This window comes from Myodes glareolus, chromosome 14, assembly GCF_982192425.1.
Source record: "Myodes glareolus chromosome 14, mMyoGla1.1, whole genome shotgun sequence".
Taxonomy (NCBI): Eukaryota; Metazoa; Chordata; class Mammalia; order Rodentia; family Cricetidae; genus Myodes; species Myodes glareolus.
In genome coordinates this window covers 61,937,908-61,960,476 of record NC_142039.1, presented here as the reverse complement: position 1 = coordinate 61,960,476, position 22,569 = coordinate 61,937,908, and the positions used below count along the sequence as shown (strand labels likewise).

Here is a 22,569-nt window from a genome sequence, read left to right as displayed (position 1 = left end):
GGGTTTTGATTTTGTGCTGTTCTTGCAATGGATTTATAAACACCGGGTGTAAATGATGCTCTGTGCTCTTAATAGGAGAGAGAACTGTACTCGGAATTCTCTTGAGACTTATAGTGGGCAGAATTATTTTGGGCTTCTACTGTTGAGTTGGGGTACATGGGTGTATGTATGGGAGGCACTGTTAGGAAAGGGGACACCACCATAGGTTGAGTGCAGCCCTGACACCAGATGAAATCTTAAGAATATTGGTTCTGGCAACTGGAGATGAAGAAATAGCCTGAAGACCCATCAGACATCTCTCTTCCCAATCTGCATCTTCCCAAAGCTCAGCTCTGGGGATCTCATTTGACTGAGATAAAGTTTCTCAGGTGATAAGGAACAGCACCAACCATTTTGGGGAAGAAATTTACAAAATGCATCCTCTACCAAAACACAGGCAGAGTGCCATAAACCTGTGGTCCCAGGCCTCGGGAGACTTGAGACAAGAACGTCGTGAAGTCAAGGCCAGCCTCCATTACTCAGCCAATTGGAGGCCAGCCAGAGCAACAGAGACCCTGCAGGGAAAAGAAAAGAAAAATCGATTATTTACCCTCCAAGAAGAAAAGGAAGGGATGGAAGAGGAAAGAAGGTGTGAAGTAATGTTTGAGTTGCCCACTCTATTTATCTAGAAAGTGCATCTGAGCTGGAGAGATGACTCAGCAGTAGGGAGCACTGGCCGCTCTTCTAGAGGACCTGGGTTCAATTCCCAGCACCCAAATGGTGGCTCACAACTGTCTGTAATTCCAGTTCCAGGGGATCCAACACCCTTCCACAGATGCACATGTAGGCAAACACCAATGCAAATAAATAAATAATTTTTTAACACAAAATAAAGAAAGAAAGGAAAAGTACATCTGGGTAAGAGATGACTGGTAGTCAAGAGTACTGTTCTTGTAGGGGACCCAGGTCAGGTCCCAGCATCCTCATGGTGGTTTACAACAGCCCATAACTCCAGTGCCAGGGGATCCAATGCCATTTTCTGACCTCTGTGGGTACTGGCACATACGTACATAAACTTGCACAGGTGTGCACACACATGCACGTGTACACACAGATAAATTATAAGCAAACAAATGTTTAAGAAAAGTTCATTCTTAAACTTACTTATATCTTGATTCTTATTGACTCATTAGCCTAGCTAATATTTTATCTATTTTAACAGTTGGGCTATCAATCACCCAAGGTCCCCTTTTAATCTTGTTGGTAATACTGTTTTTTGGTTGGTGAGTGGGTTGACTGGTTGGTTGGTTTGGCTTGTTGGGGTTTTCCCCCATGGAGCTGATGTTTCGCTTTTCTTCTTCCCCTCTTCTGTCTTTCCTGTCCCTATTCCCCCACCCCACCCTGCTCCCCCCACTCCTGTCGGTTCCCCTTCTCAGAATCCGGAGCTGCTACTGCCAGCTGAGCGAACCCACGGGGAGATGATTCCTCATGAAGGGCCTGGATCCCCTACAGAAATCCCATGTGACTCTCTGTTTATCAGACTGAAATCCGAGCCAGCCAGCCAGTGAAACAGCCACCGTGGAGGGGGGACGGCGAAAAATGAAATCCAACCAAGAGCGGAGCAATGAATGCCTGCCTCCCAAGAAACGTGAGATCCCCGCCACCAGCCGGCCCTCTGAGGAGAAGGCCACCACTCTGCCCAGCGACAACCACTGTGTGGAGGGTGTGCCATGGCTCCCCAGCACCCCTGGCAGCCGCGGCCACGGGGGTGGGCGGCATGGGCCAGCAGGGACTTCCGGGGAGCTTGGTTTACAAGGAATGGGTTTACATAAATCACTGTCCGCAGGGTTGGACTACTCCCCACCCAGTGCCCCCAGGTCAGTTCCCACAGCCACCACGCTGCCCACGGTGTACCCTCCTCCTCAATCGGGGACCCCGGTATCTCCGGTGCAGTACGCCCACCTGTCACACACCTTCCAGTTCATTGGCTCCTCCCAATACAGTGGGCCCTACGCTGGCTTTATCCCTTCCCAACTAATCTCCCCGTCAGGCAACCCGGTCACCAGTGCAGTGGCCTCAGCTGCAGGGGCCACCACTCCATCACAGCGCTCCCAGCTGGAGGCCTATTCCACCCTGCTGGCCAACATGGGCAGTCTGAGCCAGGCGCCAGGACATAAGGTTGAGCCCCCACCGCAGCAGCACCTCAGCAGGGCTGTTGCAGGGATGGTCACCCCAGGGTCCCCTCCACCCACCCAGCAGAACCAGTACATTCACATTTCCAGCTCTCCGCAGAGCTCTGGGCGGGCAGCATCTCCTCCCCCCCTCCCGGTCCACCTCCATCCCCATCAGACGATGATCCCGCACACGCTCACCCTGGGGCCCTCGTCCCAGGTGGTCGTGCAATACAGCGACGCCGGAGGCCACTTTGTTCCTAGAGAGTCCACCAAAAAAGCAGAAAGCAGCAGGTTGCAGCAGGCTATGCAGGCCAAGGAGGTCCTGAATGGGGAGGTGGAGAAGAGTCGGAGGTATGGGGCACCATCCTCTGTGGAGCTAAGCCTGGGCAAGGCAAGCGGCAAGTCAGTGCCTCATCCCTATGAGTCCCGGCACGTGGTGGTCCACCCGAGCCCATCAGACTACAGCAGTCGTGATACCTCTGGGGTCCGTGGATCTGTGATGGTCCTGCCCAACAGCAACACACCCTCAGCCGACCTGGAGACGCAGCAGGCCACACATCGAGAGGCCTCCCCGTCCACCCTCAACGACAAGAGCGGCCTGCATTTAGGGAAGGCCAGCCACAGGTCCTATGCACTGTCCCCCCACACGGTCATTCAGACCACACACAGTGCATCAGAGCCTCTCCCGGTGGGCCTACCAGCCACAGCCTTCTATGCTGGGACTCAACCTCCTGTCATCGGCTACCTGAGTGGCCAGCAGCAAGCAATTACCTATGCCGGCAGCCTGCCTCAGCACCTGGTGATCCCGGGCACCCAGCCTCTGCTCATCCCAGTGGGCAGCCCTGACATGGACACCCCTGGGGCAGCCTCGGCCATAGTCACATCATCACCCCAGTTTGCTGCAGTGCCTCACACGTTTGTCACCACCGCCCTGCCCAAGAGTGAAAACTTCAACCCCGAGGCCCTGGTCACCCAGGCCGCCTACCCAGCCATGGTGCAGGCCCAGATCCACCTGCCGGTGGTGCAGTCGGTGGCGTCCCCTGCCACGGCGCCGCCCACGCTGCCGCCATATTTCATGAAAGGCTCGATCATCCAGCTGGCCAACGGGGAGCTGAAGAAGGTGGAGGACCTGAAAACAGAGGATTTCATCCAGAGTGCAGAGATTAGCAATGACCTCAAGATCGACTCCAGCACGGTGGAGAGGATTGAGGACAGTCACAGTCCCGGTGTGGCCGTGATACAATTCGCTGTTGGTGAACATCGAGCCCAGGTAACCCTCACCCAGGGTCATAGAGGTGAGGGGCCCCCTAACCCCCGGTTCTGTCATCTCCTGGCAAGGTGGTTGCTTTTCACAGGTAGGGTTCCCATTGGTACCTGGTACTATGGGGGAGAGGGTGCTTATAGTGATTCAGGAGCGAGGAAACAGATGAATTACCCTCAAGATGATCTTTGTTAGGAAAGCCAGGCCATTGTGGCTATAGGCAGTCATGCTGGAACCCTCTAGAGAGAGACAGACCCTACAGGGCTGAAGAAGAGCTTCCTGAAGAGAAAGCCACCTCAGATAGTGTGATGGGTCCTGAGGAGGACAGCATGGGGCGGGGTTCTGGTCATTGGAGTCTTAGGGGGTGGGGTAGTTAAATACCATGTGAACTAGACTGTGTGTCAAAAGTCACAAAGTAGGAAAGCACAGATACCCAGTGTCTCCTCACCTCCACAGTAGCTAAAGGTGCCTGGGAGTTTCTGGTCCTCCTGCCTCTGTCTCCAGAGTTTGGGGGTTATAGGCATATGCCACTGTGCCCAGTTTAATTCGGTATGAAAAATTCAACTCAGGGCCTCATGCCTGCTAGGCAAGGACTTTACCCATTGAGATACATCTCAGCCTCCGTTCCAGACTCTGAAATCATCTTCTAGCACTTACTCCAGGGCCTATTTATATGGAACAGCAGTTTTACTGACCACATGGCTGGGGGTCAGCCACACTTGTCTCCATCTAGGCACAGCCCCTGAAAAACCAGATGTGGGATCTGGCTCAAGGTCACGGGTCCTGCTTCCCTGAAACCTTTCAATCTAGCATGGTCGTTGTGGATAGAAACCACAGTCATTCAGTATTTGGTAAGGGCCAAGAAAGTTTTCTGTAAAGTTCTGATTCTGAGAAGATAATAGCGTGCTTATTTAAAGTGTTATATGTGCTGATGCTCACTTCCAACGTGAAGTGATACCACTTCACTCTCAGGCCTTGGGCGAACCATGTAAACAGACCAAAATGTGTTCTTCCTCATAGTTTTAGCCCTTAGACTGTGATTATGACAAGCGAAATCAGGCGAAATACTGGTTTACTTGTTTCATTGCCGATCATTGAACCTGGAGCCTCATACATGCTAGGTGGTCACTCAACCACTGACCTATATTCCCAGCCCAAATGATATTCTCTTCTGAGCAGCATCTTTTAGCTAGAAAATAAATTCAGCCACTATAACCCAGGGATTACACATCCAGGTCCTAACAGACCAACAAAGTCCAAAATATAAGCCCACAACCCTCTCCAGTCTGGAGGGGCAACAATCTCTGTGTGTTTGCTCCTGCTCAGACTCTGAAAAATTAATGTACAAGCCATGAAGAGACTGGCTTCCCTGTCTCTCTCTCCTCCCCACGGCCTGACAGCAGAGGTTCTAGCAGCACAGCAAAGCAGACAAAACGTTTGTTCGCTTTTCTCCTGGGGTGAAAAGTGCTATTGCAAAGCCAGACAAGAGGCCTGAGGTCTGCTAAAGAAACTACTTGGGTTTCAGGCCATTGAAATCAAAGTGCAAGGCTCAGACCCAAGCAGTGATTTGTGGCTTTATTCTAGAAGCCTATCAGCTTATCAGAGATTGTCTGACGTCATCACAGAGGCAGGGCTCCACAAGCAATGCTGGCTGGCAAGCACGAGTGACAGGTTTTGAATCACAGAGTCAGAGGAGGGGAAGAGAGCAGGGGAACCTGGTAAGGGAGTGAGAATGGCTGCAGACTTAATTGAGCTTACAAGGGCTGCTCTCCCTCTTGGGTAGCTCTTGAAGGACCTTTCTCCCTAGCCTGAGCAGATGCCCAGGTCTCTGCAGCTGGAAGTCCAACTGTGCATTTGTGCAGACCAAGTTACTTTTCCCACCCCCACCACTCCCAGCTGATAGTCTCTCTTCTCTAAAATAGGCTAACCTAATGATGCTGCATAAGGACCGTCTTAGAGCTCATAGGGTTTTGTTTGGGTTTTCATCATCGTTTTTGGTTTTTCACAACTATGGGTTGTGTATATGTGTATCTATGATGTATGTGTATGTATGTGTGTGCATGTTTGTCTTTGGGGTATATATGTGTGTTTATGGTGTGTGTGCATGTGTCTATGGTGTGTGTGTATGTGTGTGCACATTTGTCTTTGGGGTATATATGTGTGTCTATGGTGTGTGTGTGTGTGTGTGTGTGTGTGTGTGCACATTTGTCTTTGGGGTATATATGTGTGTCTATGGTTTGTGTGTGTGTGTGTGTGTGTGTGTGTGTGTGTGTGTGTGTGTGTGTTGGATTCTAGTTCCTTGAACGTCACCAGTCAAGAACTGAACTACTAAAGCTTTCTTTACCTTTTCACCCTCCTCGGATATTTTTGTTTGTTTGTTTGTTGTTTGCTTTTTGTTTTAAGCCTTTACTTTTCCATCTTCCAGAACAAACTTGATTGGTTTTATTTGGTTCAGTAACCTAAAGTTAAAAGTTTATTCAGGGAAGCTCTTACTGACTTCCAGCTAACCAGCACATACATAGACTAGGAACAAGGATCTGTGTTGGTAGCTAACCAGCACATGCAAGGATCTGTGTTGGTAACTGTATGTATGTGTGTGTTGCGTGTGTTGCATGTTTAAGTATGTAGGTGCTAAGGCCCATAGACCCAATGAAGAGGCCAGAGGAGCATGTTGGGTGTCTACCTCTCCACCTCCCTGCCTTACTACCTTCAGATGGGGACTCTTACCTTTAGACCAGGTTGGCTGGCCAGCAAGCCTCCGAAATCTGTCTGCTCTCCAATGTTGGAGTTACAGGCACACACAGTCACCCTGGGTTTTTATGTGGGTGCTGGGGACTCAAACTCAGGTCCTCCCGTTTGCATGGCAATCCCCTCACCCACCAAGCCAGTCCCCAGGCCCGCGGTGACTATCTTAAGAAGGTTGAATCCTAACTGCTCTTGTGGAAAGATGCCTCCAATGTTGGCTCTGTCTGATGTTCGCATGAGGTAGCAGCTACCACTGCCTGGGAGCAGCCTCCAGACAGCACAGGACTCAAAAGGAACACATGGTGTCGTCGTGTACTAGACTTTTCTATCTGAGTGGCTTAGGGGGAAAAAACTCACACTCTCTTAATGGTTTCCTTCAAACCTTGTCTTTATTCTTCTTTATTCTATTTATTCTATTTCTTTCTTCTATTCCTTCTCTCATTCTTGATGTTTTCTTTCTAACTTTTTCATTTTTGGTGTTTTTCTTCTAGCCCACTTTAAGTCTCTTTAACTCTATCTCTATTCTTTCCCTTACAGCTTATATATTATCTTTCAGGCAATATAAAAACCACAATGTGGTTACATTCTGTTTTTGAAGTGAATGATTACAATGAATACAAAACAAACAGTAAAATAAAAACAGCATGTTTTCCATGTGCCTTACATGATTAAACATTTTTTACAGGTGAAAAACAAATTATTCCCAAGAACCCACATACATTCATAACCAAACAACTTGTTATAGATTAACTGTGTGGGCAAGCAAGGTGTTCTTCTCAGTTAGGTCTTTTATTGGTGAGCTGCACTTTGCAATTACGAAGAAAGGGCCAATTACTTTATTACTTATCTTGAAAGGTAGTCTTATAAGGAATCTTAAAGAAATCACAAACCTAAACTTTTCTATATTAAAAAGAAACAGTTCTACTTTAAACCTTTAGGGTACATAACCCACACATCAAAAATTTTTTATATCAGGAGACTGAGGACAAGAATAGGTACAAGAAATGAATCACTATCTTTGATCATAAACCAACCCTAGCGAGGAAACTATGTCAGCTAGTAACAGTTGGGCTGTTTTGTAATTTTTTTTTAACTCAGCCATGTGTCCTTATGAACTTTAGGTTGCTTTTTTTTTGTCTTAAAACTATTATCAAAACATCTGATCTAACCTGAAGTTATTGTAAGGCTTTGTCTTGGCTAAGATGCACACCGAAGCCTATGACTGCATCTTTCAGCACTAAGAGCACTAGAGCCAGCCTGTCTCCTGGGACTCAATTGTTTTCCTTAATCATTAACTTGAGCTATGGCCTATACAGCTCCTTAGGTGAAACCCATAGACCCCTGCTGTGTAGCATTTTCTTGTATTTATTCCTATTCATCAAAACTGTATATAAGCTAACATTATTATTATAAATTAGGCAATACAGCTAGGGAAGAAACATCTTTATAATCACAGGTAAAAACGCCCAGTAGGATGGGGTGTTTCCAGGAAATAAACACACTGCATTACAGGTACCCATTTACACCATGCCAGATACCTGAGAAAGATCGCAGCAGCAGCAAACATGTAAGGACACAAAAGAAGCAAAGCACATACATTCCAGAGTCTGTGGTCTCGGAGACTGCCTACCCGAGATTGACCCATCAGAGAGCCTCCTCCTGGTGGGCTAACACATTGAACTTCAGTTGCTACCTGCTGCTCCTCTGACATGTAGCAAGTAGCACAAAAGGAAAATCCTGTTCTTGTGCATCACTCACCATCTCTGTGGTTTTGCTGTACCCTGCACTGGCCCACCCTTGTAGAGGGGTATTCCGTGGAAAGCTACACACACCGCTGCCTCTCACCCTGTTTGCTGAGGGAAGCAAGCCTCTTTCCTCTTTTAGGACAAGTAGCACATCCCACAAAAGCAGGGACAGGGTTACTGCTCCAGCTGTGCCTTGATGCAGCCTGGGAGCTCCACTGGACAGCAATTGCTTCCTTTGGGTTCACTCCCAAATGTAACCCACGTACTGTTCTTCAAGTATGAAGCCATAAGCCTTGGACATGTCTCAACTGTGGGATGCAGAGTAAAGCATGGTCTTAGAAAAGGAAAAGAAAAGGAATATTATGGCATGGTTAGTTAGGAAGCAGGTTAACTGCTGGGAAAATGCATTAGCAGACACCTCAAGTAGAAAAGACTCAGTCTGACCCCACCCTCCATCATCTAGCCTGGCTGGCCTGTGGCGTAATGTTCTCTGTGTTGTAGGCGACTTTAACCCTGAGAAAGAGGAGGTTTGCTTACGAAAAGAAAAGGCAGTATCAGATGCTCTAAAAGGAATGGATGGAAAGAAAGGCCATCTCCCCAGCCCTAGTCAGAAAGCTGGCTTTCTCAGTGGACACAGCAAGCCACCCTGAGCCTGCCTTGGTGTCTTGGTGTTTTGGGGTCTTGGTGTCTGCTCCCGAGCAGAGGAAGACCATTATTCCCACTTCTGCTAAGCAGTCTAAATAGACACAAGCTACCCTGCATGGGCATCCACCCATCAGTAGGAGCTGGACATGATTGAGGAGTGGGGGCCCACCCCTCCATATCAGCTTGAGCACCCATAAAGGGCCTGTGAGAAGTTGTCAACAGTGTCATTGCTAGGAGTGGCACCACACAAGAGCGCCCCAGTGAGTGCCTTTGACTTCTGTCCTGCAGCGTCCCATTGGGAAATCAGCCTGCCCATCTCTGTTTCATGCTCCTAGACGTCAGCATTTCTCGAGAGTACCCAGGATGTGCTCAGCGGCGCCTTCATAGAGTGTTCTGTCCATAAAGTGCTCTAGCCTGACACTTCCCTCTGGCCTTTGCTCTCCTCGATGCTAAGCTCCATGTTATTAGGGCCATCTGTCACTTCCCAGGCCCTCCTGAGCTGACTGCTTCCCTTGCTTCCTTGGCGGCTGGCTCCTTAATATTCACGGCTGTTTTCTTCTCCCAGTTTGAGGGCACATGTTCCTATGGTGGGCTGTGCTGCTGTGCTCACTGTGTGTGCACTGATGGCTTTTCTTTATTCTGCTCTTTCCCAGTTTGACTGCTGTGGACTGTGAGTCACTGGCAGCACTGTCTTAGTGGATCAACTGGATCCTAAAAATAGTCCAGGCTCTCCTGCAAGCTGCAAATAAGACCGAATAGCCAGTCCCTTAGCTACTCAACAATATCTACTGTTCAGTCTGATAGAAAAAAAAATTCATCAAAGCATCGATGCTCAGTGGCCTGAGTGAAAGCCAGCGCCAGGTCTATGGACCAGTTGTAGATAGGCAATATCTTACTACTCAGTTCTGATATCAGCAGGCTTCCTCTAGGAAATCACATCACCACACTTGTTTGGATGTGTCTTTTTGACCCATGTGGTGGCACTAGACTGTAGTCCTAGCTACCTGGGAAGGACGATTGCTTGAGCCTGGAAGTTTAAAAGGAGCCCGGGCATCATAGCAAGACACATCTCAAAAACAAAAGAGAGGAAATTTGTGACTCTTCAACTTTTCTGGGATATAAGTGTCCTCTACTTGATGGTCTTATTCTTGATGACAGGTTGCTTTAGACCGTAATTATCGTGGCTTGGCTTTATTTCATTTTGTCTTAAGGAGTCATCAAGATTGTCCTTGAACTTTTGACAGTCCCCCTGCCTCAGACTCCTGAGTGCCAAGACTTTATTGTTTAAAGTGTTCTATTTAGAGGCCAGGAGATAGCACAGTCAAGCACACCTAAACTTGATCCCTAGAAAGTCAAGTGTGGTAAAACATACTTTTCACACTTTCTTTGTTGTTACAACCTTGTAATGAGGACGGGTGAGATGGCTCAGCAGGTAAAGGCAATTAACACCCAGCCTGGCACAATGAGTTCAACCCCCATAATTCACAGGGTAAAAGGAGAGAATGAACTCCCCCAAGTTGTCCTCTGACTTCTGCACGTAAACACCACATATATGTGTACACATCATAGATAGATAGATAGATAGATAGATAGATAGATAGATAGATAGATAGATAGTTGTAAAAGTAAATTTGGGATTTTATTTATTTTAATTATGTATATATGTGTATGTCTTATATATGAGTTTATACATGTGAATGCAATAACCATAGAAGCCAGAAGGAGCATTGACTGTCCCTGGAACTAACGTTATAACTGACATAAGTGAGCCACCTGGCATGGGTGCTGGGAATTGAACTCAGGCCCTCTGGAAGAACAATACATGCTCTTAACCTTTGAGCCATATTTCTAGGCTCCAATTAAAACACACACACACACACACACACACACACACACACACACACACAAAAGACCTTTCACTGTGTGTTAAATTTATTGCAACTGAGCCAGTGTGAGCAGGCCATTATTGACTACAGCCACAATTCACATTAGAGTTTGCTCTGCATTGTACCTTCTGTGAGTTCTTGTAATTGCATATGGGCCCTGTAGGCAGCATCCCAGTACCACCCAGAAGAGATTAACCCCTCTAAAACCCTTTATACGTTACGTTTATCCATATCCCAGTGTCACATCTCAGAGCACTAAGAACCACCAGTCTTTACTGTCCCTAGTTTTGTCCCTATCCAGAGTGGCCCACAGTTGGGATCATGCAGGATGTTGCCTGTCAGACTGGCTTCTTTCATTTAGCAACGTGCCTCTGAGGTTTTCCTCCATGCATTTCTGAGGCTTCGATCACTCTTGTTTTTTGTTTCAGTACTAAACATGATACCTTCCTGTGGTTGTTCTGGTAGCTTGTTTTGTTTGTTAAAGTATGGTATCACTGTGTAGTCTGGGCTGTGAGCCTTCTGCTGCAGGTTCCCAATAGCTACAATTGCATGTGTGGGCTACCAAAATTGATTCTCTCTCTCTCTCTCTCTCTCTCTCTCTCTCTCTCTCTCTCTGTGTGTGTGTGTGTGTGTGTGTGTGTGTGTGTGTGTATTTGTATTCACATGTGTCTGTCTGTCTGTCTTTACTAGGGATTGAATTCAGGGCCTGATGCATGCTCAGCAAGCTACCTTGGTGACTTGGTGACTCTATCACCAAGCTACTTCTCCAGCCTATAATATTAAGAAACATGGGATAGAAACCGGGTAAGCCATCCAGGGAAGAATGCTTTAGCAACAGCTGTGTGTCCATCTTGACCAACCATGAGCCTCCTAATGGGGTCTTCCCTTTGGAGAGTTCTGGGAGCCATACCCTGATCTGTGGTTTAGGGTTTGTGTTGGAAGGCATCCGAATGTGAGGCTGTGGGTTTCCTGAGCAACCCTAAATTGCTTTCACCCAAGGCTAAGTCGTGTGACTAGATGCTTTAAATAGAGCGTTCGCAGATCCTTTCGCACTTCACCAAAGAGTTGGATGATTTTTATTAGTGATTTTCAAAAACTGAAATCAGTAGCTCCCGCTCTGCCCCTTCATCAGCAGAATGATAGAGTTCTCTGGTTTGCTTCCCGTTGGGAACGTAGTCCTGCAAATCCTTCCCTGAGGAAAAGAGCAGGATGAACCTACCAGTGAAAAAGAATCTATAATCTCACTTCACAGGTAATGAGGAGTTCCCAGCTCAGTAATCTGACCCCCAAGCAAGACCTCCTTTACTAAAAAGCAGCTGCTGAGAAACGTGATGGCTTCTGGCTCCAGGCAGAAGCTGTATTTAAGAGATGGTACTAACTTGGGGCGAGGGAGGAACGCTTGGCAAAGCAGATGCCCTTTACATTTGTGGAAGCCGGGAGTCTCGGGAAGGAAGGAGAGGCACGCTTAAACAACAGAAGTTTTGTTTTCCTTCTGCCCGGCTTTTGGTGAGATGTCCATATGTGTTTGTATGGATGCAGCACTAATCTAAGACTGAACTATGCAATCAAACAGCCTAACTATATATGTGTGTATCGTGTTTAGATATGGTAGTGGTTGACTAAGTTGTTACAGGAATTCTATGTTGTTTTTCACATAGCAGAGCTAAATGGAATGTGAAAAGCTAGTCCTTAGCTGCAATATGAAGGTGGCACATGACGAGGAACCCGGAAGTGAGGCCTCATTGCTTCCATGTCTGGCTTCCTCCATCAGCCCCTAAAAATGAGAGGCATTCCCTACAAGGGACTCGCTGCATTTAGGGGCTTAATCAAGACCATCATGCAAACTGTTTGCATCCCTGATATGATGGAGAAGGAAAGCAGGAGGAGAATTAAAGCATAATCCCATGAAGTTATGGCCTGTTTAGCAGCTCGCAGAAGAACTCTGAGAGGGACAGCTATGGCCCAGTTCACAAAGATGCCAATGGGGCAGACATAGACCCTGAAGGAAGGACCATTGTGATGGCTGTGATTTAAAATATATTTTTTTTAAAAAAAAAGTGAAGTTTGTCCATTGTCTTAAACAGTGCTTTCTCTTGGCCACCTCTACTAATGCATTGTTCTCCATTAGAAGACAGGCATCTCTTCGAGAGCTTCCTAGACTCTGGGAACGGCAGCATGAGTGTAGGGGAACAAGTGACAGACTCTAGAAGTAACGTACAAAAAGGGTGCATGAAAATATAAGTGTTCTGAGGAAGACGCAGTGTCTATAGGAAGGAAGCCAAGGATGGGTGGCCACTGTACAGAACAGAATGTCGGTGAGGTGCTGTCTGAGGAGATGGGCAGGCAGCAAGTCAAAAAGAACCCCAAACGTAGGGAGTGCAGTGCACAGACGGGGCAGGGTGCATGTGCCTTTGGAGTTAAAGAAACACACACACACACACAAAAGGCAAGGTTGCTGTGCGAAGGTGAGAAGTGGTGGCAGGTGAGTCCTGTGGGGCTCGTTCTGGTGACATTTTTCTCCAAGGGCCTTGCTGGGCTTGGCCAAAACTCAGGTGGTGAGCGTCCTGAGAAGTTACATAGGTGTTTGAGAGGAGGAAGTGGTAGAGTTTCTTTGTGGTTTGGATGTGGGTAGTACAAGAGGATGAAGAAAGGAGACTGTGATTCCCAGGGATCTGAGCTGAACAACTTGAAGAATAAGGATGGGGAGGGAACAAGGGAGGCAGCAGCAGAAAGTGTTTCTCTCATGATTGAGGTTGAGCTGCTGAGGAGACGCCCAAATGGCTGTATGTTCAAATAACAGGGTAGCCAGTATCGAGCCTATAAAGTCCTGAGATGCCCGTCTCCCAGAAGGCGAGGACCTCTGCTTTATACAAGTCCTCTTTCACAGTCTCTCACACTTAGTACACGCTCACTGCACACTCGCAGGGAGTCGAAGCTGCTCCAATGGGAATGTTAAGTCACCTCTTTACCACATTGTAATATCACTGTTCATGTAGGGCGAGATCAGGAGGCAGAGAGGAGAGGGAATGTTGGGTGTGGGAATGGGGTCTGGTCTAAAACCTAGATTCATTCTTAATTCTATTGGCTAATCGCTGTACTATTAGGAATATGATTTTACCATTTACAAAGTTAGAACGCTGAAATGCCGCTGCTCATTTCGCTAGTATGTTATAAGCATGAAAGAATATTTTTGCAAAGTCGGAGCATTTGGGAAATCATAGGCACAGGTCCACACCTTCCTCATGGAGCTCATTGGCATCTTAGTCTGACCAGTATTTACCATAACTACAGCTGGGCTTCTGAGGCTCCTGCGAGCCTTACAATTGAACTCTTCAGTGGGTATTTTGTCATGACTGTAGGTCAGGAATGGTTTAACGGACCCTCTACAGAGCAGGTATTTAGTAAAATATTTTTAGTGATAAATGGACTTTACACTTGTCTGCCCAGGTCTGAGTACGCTGAGTTCAACTGCTGTAGCAGTTAGCACCCCTGTTTCAGGGTACAGCTGCAGGGGTGGAGGCTGGTAAATAGATACTTATTTTTCATTCTCATCTGGCCCTTGCGTGTTTGGGTTAAATAAAACACTCACTGTGGCCTAGGGAGATGGCTCGGTTGGTAAAGTACTTCCCATGCAGGTACAAGGACTTGAGTGTGATCCCCAGGCCCATGTGAGTAAGGAGGCCTGCCTCTGTCATCCCAGCACTGACAGAGGCTGGGAGGCAGAAATAGGTTCCTCAAGGCTCGCTGATGCACTCCAGGCCATTGAGAGACCCCGTTTCAAAAGAAAGCAGAGGTGGATTGCTGCAATCACAACGTCCTGTCTAGAAGCTAGCATTTCACAGTGCTCCTCCTCCATGATGTGTCCTGAACCTTGGGGGCGGGGGTGGGGCTTAACATAGGCATCCTGTCTATAGCTGACCACTCAGTCCCTTGCTCTCAGCACTTTGACTTTTGTGCTTTAGTACGGTAGCAGGCAGCTGCTGTGGTAGGAGGAATCATGGAGGGTGTGGCCACTGATGACTTTCCTATGTGCAGGGGATGGGCAGCACCTGGACACATAAAGGGGATGCTACATAGTCTTAGTGGGTTATAGATTTTAAAAAGACATGAAGTTTGAAGGGAGGTTAGAAGGGGAAAATGGAGAGTTGTGTATCTGTGTGTGTGTGAGGGAGAGATTTTTTTAAAAGAGAACTTAATCAAGACAAAGCATCAAAAAGGGAACGAAAAAGTGAGTGAGAATCTGAAGAACTCTGGCCTCTGCACACATGCATTTACACGCCCTCACACCAATGTGTGGGTGCATGCAAAAACCACACACGCACCATTTTCTAATATCTCCTTCCTTCTCTCTCCCTCTGCTTCTGTTTCCACAGGTCAGTGTTGAAGTTTTGGTAGAGTATCCTTTTTTTGTGTTTGGACAGGGCTGGTCATCCTGCTGTCCTGAGCGAACCAGCCAGCTCTTCGATCTGCCGTGTTCCAAACTCTCCGTTGGGGATGTCTGCATCTCGCTCACCCTCAAGAACCTGAAGAATGGCTCTGTTAAAAAGGGCCAGCCTGTGGACCCTGCCAGCGTCCTGCTGAAGCACGCGAAGACGGACAGCCTGGCTGGCAGCAGACACAGATATGCTGAGCAAGAAAACGGAATCAACCAGGGAGGCACCCAGGTACTCTCTGAGAATGGTGAACTGAAGTTTCCAGAAAAAATTGGATTGCCTGCAGCACCCTTCCTCACCAAAATAGAACCGAGCAAGCCCACAGCCACGAGGAAGAGGAGATGGTCAGCCCCGGAGACCCGCAAACTGGAGAAGTCAGAGGACGAGCCACCTTTGACTCTTCCCAAGCCTTCGCTCATTCCTCAGGAGGTTAAAATCTGCATCGAAGGCCGATCTAATGTGGGCAAGTAGAGACAGTGCCGGCAGCGGAGGCCTGGGCCTCCCTTGCTGTCTGTATCCCAATTACTGTACTGTAGGCTAAATAACACAGTATTTACATGTTATCCTATTACTTTAGGTTTGTGTTCTAACCTTGTCATTAGAGTCACACAGGTGTGTCGCAGGAGACTGGTGCATTTGCAATGTCTGCGAGTGTCTGTTGAGCTGGCGGGGTGAAGAGGGGTTAGAACCGTGGCCATGGAGCTCCCGGGCATCCTAGGTGGCCCTGAATGTGGCTTTTTCAGAACCTGCCTTCTCCAGCAGCACAGAGCCAAGGGGCATCAGTTCTCACTGGTTTCAAGAGCAAATTCAGTGGGAAGTGACCTGCAAGGGTGTCTGGGTGTGTCCCTGTGAAGGGGTGCGTGGGCGCCATGGTAGCGAGTGACGGTCCCTTTTTCTGCCTCCCTCTCCCATGCTTGCTCACTCTCGGCATGGGATTGGGGGACCTGGGTTTCCTACATGCAAAGTCATCCTCAGGAACCCGATTTCAGGGCATCATGGGGAGGCGTCAGATGACAAACAGGAAACTAGTTTCAAAGAACGTGGTTCTCTCCAACATATTTTACAATAAAAAGCAACTTTTAATCATATATATATATATATATATATATATATATATATATATTTCCCCCCATGGGGCCTGACTGCACTGAGATTTTTTTTTTTAAAGCAGCTGCCACGCGTGGGATTTCCTTTCTGCTTTACCAGTCCAGTGACTCAGTGACGTCATCAGGTGTCATGTCATGGTGGGCAGGTCACCCCTGGTCAGGGGGGTGGCAGTGGGGCTGGGGGACGGAAGGAGTACCCACACTGGTCTCTGTGCAGTGTTAGGAAAACCAATCAGGTTATTTGCATTGACTTTTGCTCCCAGAAAGAAAATGAAGCTCCCCTCCGGAGAGAGGCAGGCAGCTCTCGGAGCTGAGCCGGCAGCTTCTTTTCCGTCTTTTAGGTCTAGTACTGTTTCTAGTTCATGACTATGGACAACTCCGGTGCCACCTTTCTCTCTCTCTCTCTCTCTCTCTCTCTCTCTCTCTCTCTCTCTCTCTCTCTCTCTCTCTCAATCCCAGTGTGACACGGAGAATTAGATCCGGAAGACGCACACCTGTTACTAATCTTCAGCTGTCTAAAGTGCTGTGCAGACTTTTCTTAGCCAAACACCTTGGTCTGTCAGTCGGCGAGAGTACTGTATCTAACTTGAAACTCTTTGGCAAGAAAAGACAAAGCCTAAGTTGCTTTTGATTTTTTTTTTTTTCAACACTGTAACTACTTTTCAGCTCTGCAGGACCTGCTCACGAGCCAGAAAAGCTCCAATCTGGTGTAAAGGGATGAATGTGAATTATGAACTAGTACGTGACAGTAGATGACCACCAAGTACTACGGCAGGCACTTGTCACTTTGGTGTTGGAGAAAGAGCTAAAGGCACATGCAGAGTTGGCAGAGGAACTGGGAAAACACAGGGAGAAAAAGACACTCGTTTTTGTCCAGTGTTTTTAGGGTGAGCTCCTAAAGAACTTTGCGATTTGCACATCTTGAGATTTTAGTTTGTGTGATATTCCTGCAGTTTTTATCCAATAACGTTGTGGGAAAGGTTTGGGGGGGGGGGTTGTCGAACGAGCATAAATAAATGTAGCAAAATTACTTTCTAACCTGCCTAGACCCTAGGCCATTCTTAGAAGGTTCTGTTCCTTTCAGGGTCATTTTGTCACCTGCCACATCTGTCATGAGAAGTCAGGTCTGAGAATTTTTTTCAGAATCACTGAGAGTTTCCCATATAGACATTTTATACATGTGAGCAAGTGGGATTTTTTGTTTGTTTGTTTCTGGAAAAAATGTGTTAATATTATTTTTCAGAATGATTTTTTTTTCTATTTGAAATCAAACCAAGATTTAATGTTTGGTACAAAAACCCAGAAAGGGTGTTTCATGAAGTCACAAGTTTTCATTCCCAGAGATCAAAATATCATTTGCGGGTTCTGAGTGTGTCTTAAAGTGCTTTAAACCGAGTTTTATAAATAGAAAGAAGTTTTTAAATATTCTTACTTGGTTGCAACTAACCCAAATAAGTACTTATTTGGCTTTTCTTTTAACCATTAAAAAACAAAAAGGACTTCTTCTATTTCTCAAATTAGAAAAAAAAAGAGACCTCTTCTCCCTCATTCAACCCAAACGTTGGCTATCCAGTCTGCACTCACAGTGGCTCTCATTGCGACTGATGGGTTTTTTTTGTGTTTTTTTTTTTTTTTTCTGGGATGTACCAAAAACCTTTGAGTAGGTTCAGAATAGCTGGCCTCTCCCTAAACTTCATGACCCTCCCAGCACCTAGCAGAGCTGGGCGGGCCCATTCTTGCAGTCACATTGCTTAGTCAGTGCTGTGATTTTTCTTTCTAGAGACCTTGCTTAATCTTCCATATATTCTGCTCAGGGCACTTGCACTTATTAGGGTTTTCTTTTTCTTTTTTTTTTATTGTGTGTCTTGTTTTAATCTTTGATGGTAAGAGGACTAGGAGGCCACCGCAGGGGTGCTGGGTGGCACGATTTACAACAGCTCCCATGAGCTCAGACAACACATGCACCACTTTCTGGCTTATTTCGGGGATTGAACTGACTGTATTCACTAAACCGACACTAAAATAGGTAAACACACAGCTCAGAGCAATAGGAATATCATAACTTTTGTGGTTCTATTTCAGGTATAGGAATTTAAAAAAAAAAATCATTGGTTCTTCTAAAGCATTTGTCCCATTTCATTCTCTCATTCTCTTAGCATGTGCAATACTTTGTGTGCCAATAGTGAGCTATCTAGTTAAAGTTCATTCCCTGTGGGCTTTTTCCTTGTTCTGTGGGTCGACCTTCCTTCCCCTTGCTGACCAGAGAAACACTGGTGGGAAGGAGCCAGGAGAGGCGAGCCTTCTTGCTTTCCCTTAATGTGGATCCAGAGTACTGGGGTAAGGGAGCTGTGTGTCTGTCACCAGGACATAGAGTCATCCATCCAAGGAGACCGGAGGGAAACGCTTGCTGAGAAGGCCCATCGCTCTGCACTCTGCGAAGGCCCTTCACTCTGTAGTGAACCTGGAATGCGCCAAGGAGGCAGATGGTTCCTAGAACACGCTCTGGAGCCGTGTGGGCTTGGAGCCCACTTTTCAGTCTCTTCCGGGTCCTTGAGACTTGGCTCTCTGCCTTTGAGCACCACCAACTTACTGCATATCTGCAAACGTGCGTGTGTTCTGAGCATGCACACCGGTGGCTTTGGAGGGGACCACCTGGCAACCACAGTCACCATTTCCTTGTGACAGCTTTCTCCTCAAATAGGAAGAGCACACAGAGGCAGGAGCCACCTCTGGTTTGCAGACACTAGGGGGGCCCGCCAGACTCCTGGGGCAGCTGCGGTCACCCTTCTGTGTAGGGAGCACAGTCATGGCTGTGCCATCGGCGGACAAGGATCAGCCACGCGCCTCTGTACCTGTCCTCTTGGCAATATTCTACCAACAGTTGTCTTTCATTCTCTCTTCCTGCTTTCCATTTTTTAACAAATAACAGCAGGCCTTTTGCGTTTACAATGGAACACAATCACCAAGAAATTAGTCAGGGCGACGAGAAAACATAGTAATATTACTAATAAGAAACCAACAAACAAGAACCTCTCTTTATAGGGATTTCTAAATATATAAAATGACTGTTCTTTAGAATGTTTAACTTTAGAATTCTTTCAGTTTGTCTGGGCCACCTTGGGGGTCAGCAGGGGGTGGGGTAGGGATTGGGAAGAGAAGGCCAGGGATGCCACTTACCTCAAATCTTTTTAGAAGTGGAAATCCCAATTGCATTTTTTTTGTGGGGGGGAGGGGCTTGCAGGATAGTTGTCTATGTTGGTCACATTTTGCTTTTCTCAATTCTTCCAGCTCAGTTTGGGATGGCCGGATTCTTATGGTGGTGGTGGCAGCAGAACGCCCTTAACTCTGAATTCTGACCTTGTATGTTTTCTGTTAGGTGAGCTTGTTGGGTTCCTCCCCTCCTCCCTGACCCCCACCAGGAAGTGGCAGCATCCTTCCTTCCCCCCTGCAAGGAACTCTGCGGAACCTTTCACACCTCTTACTCAGGGATGGGGCTGGTGTGTGTGTGGAACACGGACGTGTTCAGCAACAGCACTTTGGACTGCTCTGGAGTAGGGTTGTACAATTTCAAGGAATGTTTGGATTTCCCCGCATCGTGTGGATTGCTCCTTAGCTACTGCACAGATTGCAATATAATGCTGCACGTTCAAGACGAACAGTAGCTCCTAGTGATCAGAAAATCCACTCTTTGCACATAGTTTGATCTTTACTGAAATACGTTGCCAAAATCTGTTTTTGTTGTAGCTTTGAGTTTTTCTTTCTTTTATTTTTTTTTAAAGGAAACAATTGACAATACCCTTTAACATCTGTGACTACTAAGGAAACCTGTTTTGTAGATGCTTTTGAAGACACTAACACCTATTTCTGACATGGGTGAGGAGGCAGAGCTCTCGGGATAGAAAGCCAGACTTTTTGAGCTGTGTTGGTTGGCATGGCAACTGTTTCCTGAGCCACAAGCCACTCAACAAACTGGTCTGTTTTGTCCTGGAAACCCTCTGCCCTTCCAAAATTTCCTAGTCGGTCCCCTTGGACTCCAGGGGAATGCAGGGCCTCAGTCTCCAGGGCCCAATCCAGTTTCTTTGGTGGTTGAGATGAAAGGCAAGAGAATTATACTTTGTTATTTTCTAAAAGTGGAGCAAAGGCCTTTGCTTCCATGGTTGTGTTTTGAACCCAGAATTTCTGAAATAGAGAATTTAAAGACAAATGGAGTAATAACTATAGAGAATCTACTTTTTTATAAAGCACATGCATATGACCTGTTGTGTTGGGTTGGGTTCCTCCCTTTTCCATGGACAGTGCTGTGTTTCTGTTCCTATGGCAACTCCAAACAGTTTGCACATCTTCTACTCTGGAGCTGAGATTCCTTTCACATAGATGACCTCGCTTCAAACGTTACCTTACTTACTGATAGGCTTTTTTTCTTGTAGCACTATACCTTGTGGGAAGTTTTTTCTTTTCTTTAAAGTACACCTAATTTGAGCAGCCAAAGGGGGAGGGGGATGGGAGATTTCTTTTTTTTTTTTTTTTTGAGGCACTCACTTTGGGGAGTACAGATAATTTTTTTTAATTGCACAAAAGAAAAATGAATGTTGAGATGATTCATTCAGTGTTTGAAAGAGACAGATCTGTTGGAACCGTGAGTTTCATATTTTGTGTGTAAAAAAAAAAGACAAAACAGAGGAGGGATGAAAGTTACATGTTTTGGGGTTTTATTTTTCTTGTATATAGGAATTTGTCGTCTTGATGATCCAATTTGTATGGTTATGGCCTGGAAGAATTATGACGTCAGCGGCTCTTCAACTATACTATACCTATGCTTACTGTTCTGTTTTTGTTACGTGCGGTTCTTGTGTGAAGAATGGGAAATTGTATTCCACTATTTGAGGATACTGTCCATTCCTAGGCCGGAAGTACTTCTCTAAGTTCCCTTCTTAAGCCATTGCAACTTCTTTTCTTTGGATGATGTCTGACATTTTCAGCACTTCCTGTTCCTATAAACCCAAAGAATATAATCCTGAACATGAAGTGTTTCTATAAGGGATCCTCCTTCCCAGTAAGACAGGACTCGCATAGGGACAAAAAAGAAAAAGAAAAGGGGCTTTCCTTCTGCCTCCCACCCCATGCCTCATTTACATGGGGGTTAAAAACATCAATTCCAATTTGAATGCCTGGCTTTCATTTTGATGTTTCTCAAGTAGAGGCCAGAAGAAAGGCGGCAGAGCGGTTTGTCAGAGTTAGATTCCTGTTCAACAGTTGAGCTGGGTGGTTCAAATCGGACAGTTTAAGGGCAGTAAGCACACCCTAGTTTTGATTCTTAAATTTGGGTTTGGGTCCCCTCCCGTACTGTGCCAGTCTTGTAGCTGACATTCACCTTGACCGAGGCAGAAGAGGGGACGGTAGCTTCAGCTCTTCACATCCCGACTCTTGCATACAGGAGCTTCGCCTGTATCCCATGCCATGAGTTTGGCCATTAGGTAGCATCTACACAAATCAGTCTACAAGAGCTCCCCTAACACCCTTTAGCTGAAAGGACTCAAGTCTTCAGCTGCAGAACACTTGCAGACTCCATCCACTCAATGTTTTCTTGTTCCTTTGCTGTCTGGATGGGCAGTCTGAAGGCCTGTGTGGGAAGAAGCCCTGTTTACAGTAACCCTTACCAAGATACCGCACTGTCCCCTAAGACTACCCAGCTGAGATGACACTGGCTTAGAACTGTTGTCTTGAAAGATAAGTTCCCAAGACGGATGGTGCCTAGGTTTCTCTTGGTTCTTACCCACGCCACCTACTCTGAAGTTATTCTCTAGACCAAGAGTGGGATGAAATGTTGAGTCAGTGAGGCATAACCCTGACAACCCACCAAGGTCCTGGTCCTGGTCCTTCTCTGTGACTACTGCCCCTCCCCCACCCACACCGCTCAAGTGTAATTCCCGGGTGGTGCCGACTGAAAGGGGGTTGCAACAGAGTCCTGTCAGTATTTGTGGTGGCCTTTCAATAAGACAGTCTTCATCTCTAACCAGTAGAGTCCTGGCCCTAAAGAACCTGAGATCCGAACCAGCGAAGGTTTTCACATCAGGTTCCCAAACCCTCCAATTTCCATTCATATGCCTCCCACAGGCCAAGGGGAAACACACCAAAACTTGGGCTGAGGGTACTATCATGTGGAGAACTAGGGAAAAAAAAGTTTTTTGCACCTTATTGAAAAGAAACTTTTAAGTGCATACATAGTTAAGAGCTTTTATTGTGACAGGAGAACTTTTCCATATGCGTGCATACTCTCTGTAATTCCAGTGTAAAATGTTGTACTTGCACTAGCTTTTTTAAAACAAATATTAAAAAAATGGAAGAATTCATATTCTATTTTCTAATCGTGGTGTGTCTATTTGTAGGATACACTCGAGTCTGTTTATTGAATTTTATGGTCCCTTTCTTTGATGGTGCTTGCAGGTTTTCTAGGTAGAAATTATTTCATTATTATAATAAAACAATGTTTGATTCAAAATTTGAACAAAATTGTTTTAAATAAATCGTCTGTATACCAGTACAAGTTTATTGTATAATACTCGTACTAATAATAAAATAACAGTGCCAATTGCAA

At 46.4% G+C, this 22,569-nt stretch overlaps 1 protein-coding gene across 5 annotated transcripts in view; it reads left to right on the top strand.

The window, feature by feature from the left end:
- The window catches only part of Atxn1 (ataxin 1), a 394,410-nt gene extending 371,841 nt beyond the window's left edge, over positions 1-22,569 (top strand). For all 5 annotated transcript variants that reach the window (XM_087896548.1, XM_087896549.1, XM_087896550.1 and 2 more), the window contains 2 exons: positions 1,416-3,423; positions 14,809-22,569. In XM_087896548.1, coding sequence (XP_087752674.1) covers positions 1,579-3,423; positions 14,809-15,339 — 2,376 coding nt within the window. In that variant the 5' untranslated portion in view covers positions 1,416-1,578 and the 3' untranslated portion in view covers positions 15,340-22,569. The remainder of the gene's footprint in view (positions 1-1,415; positions 3,424-14,808) is intronic.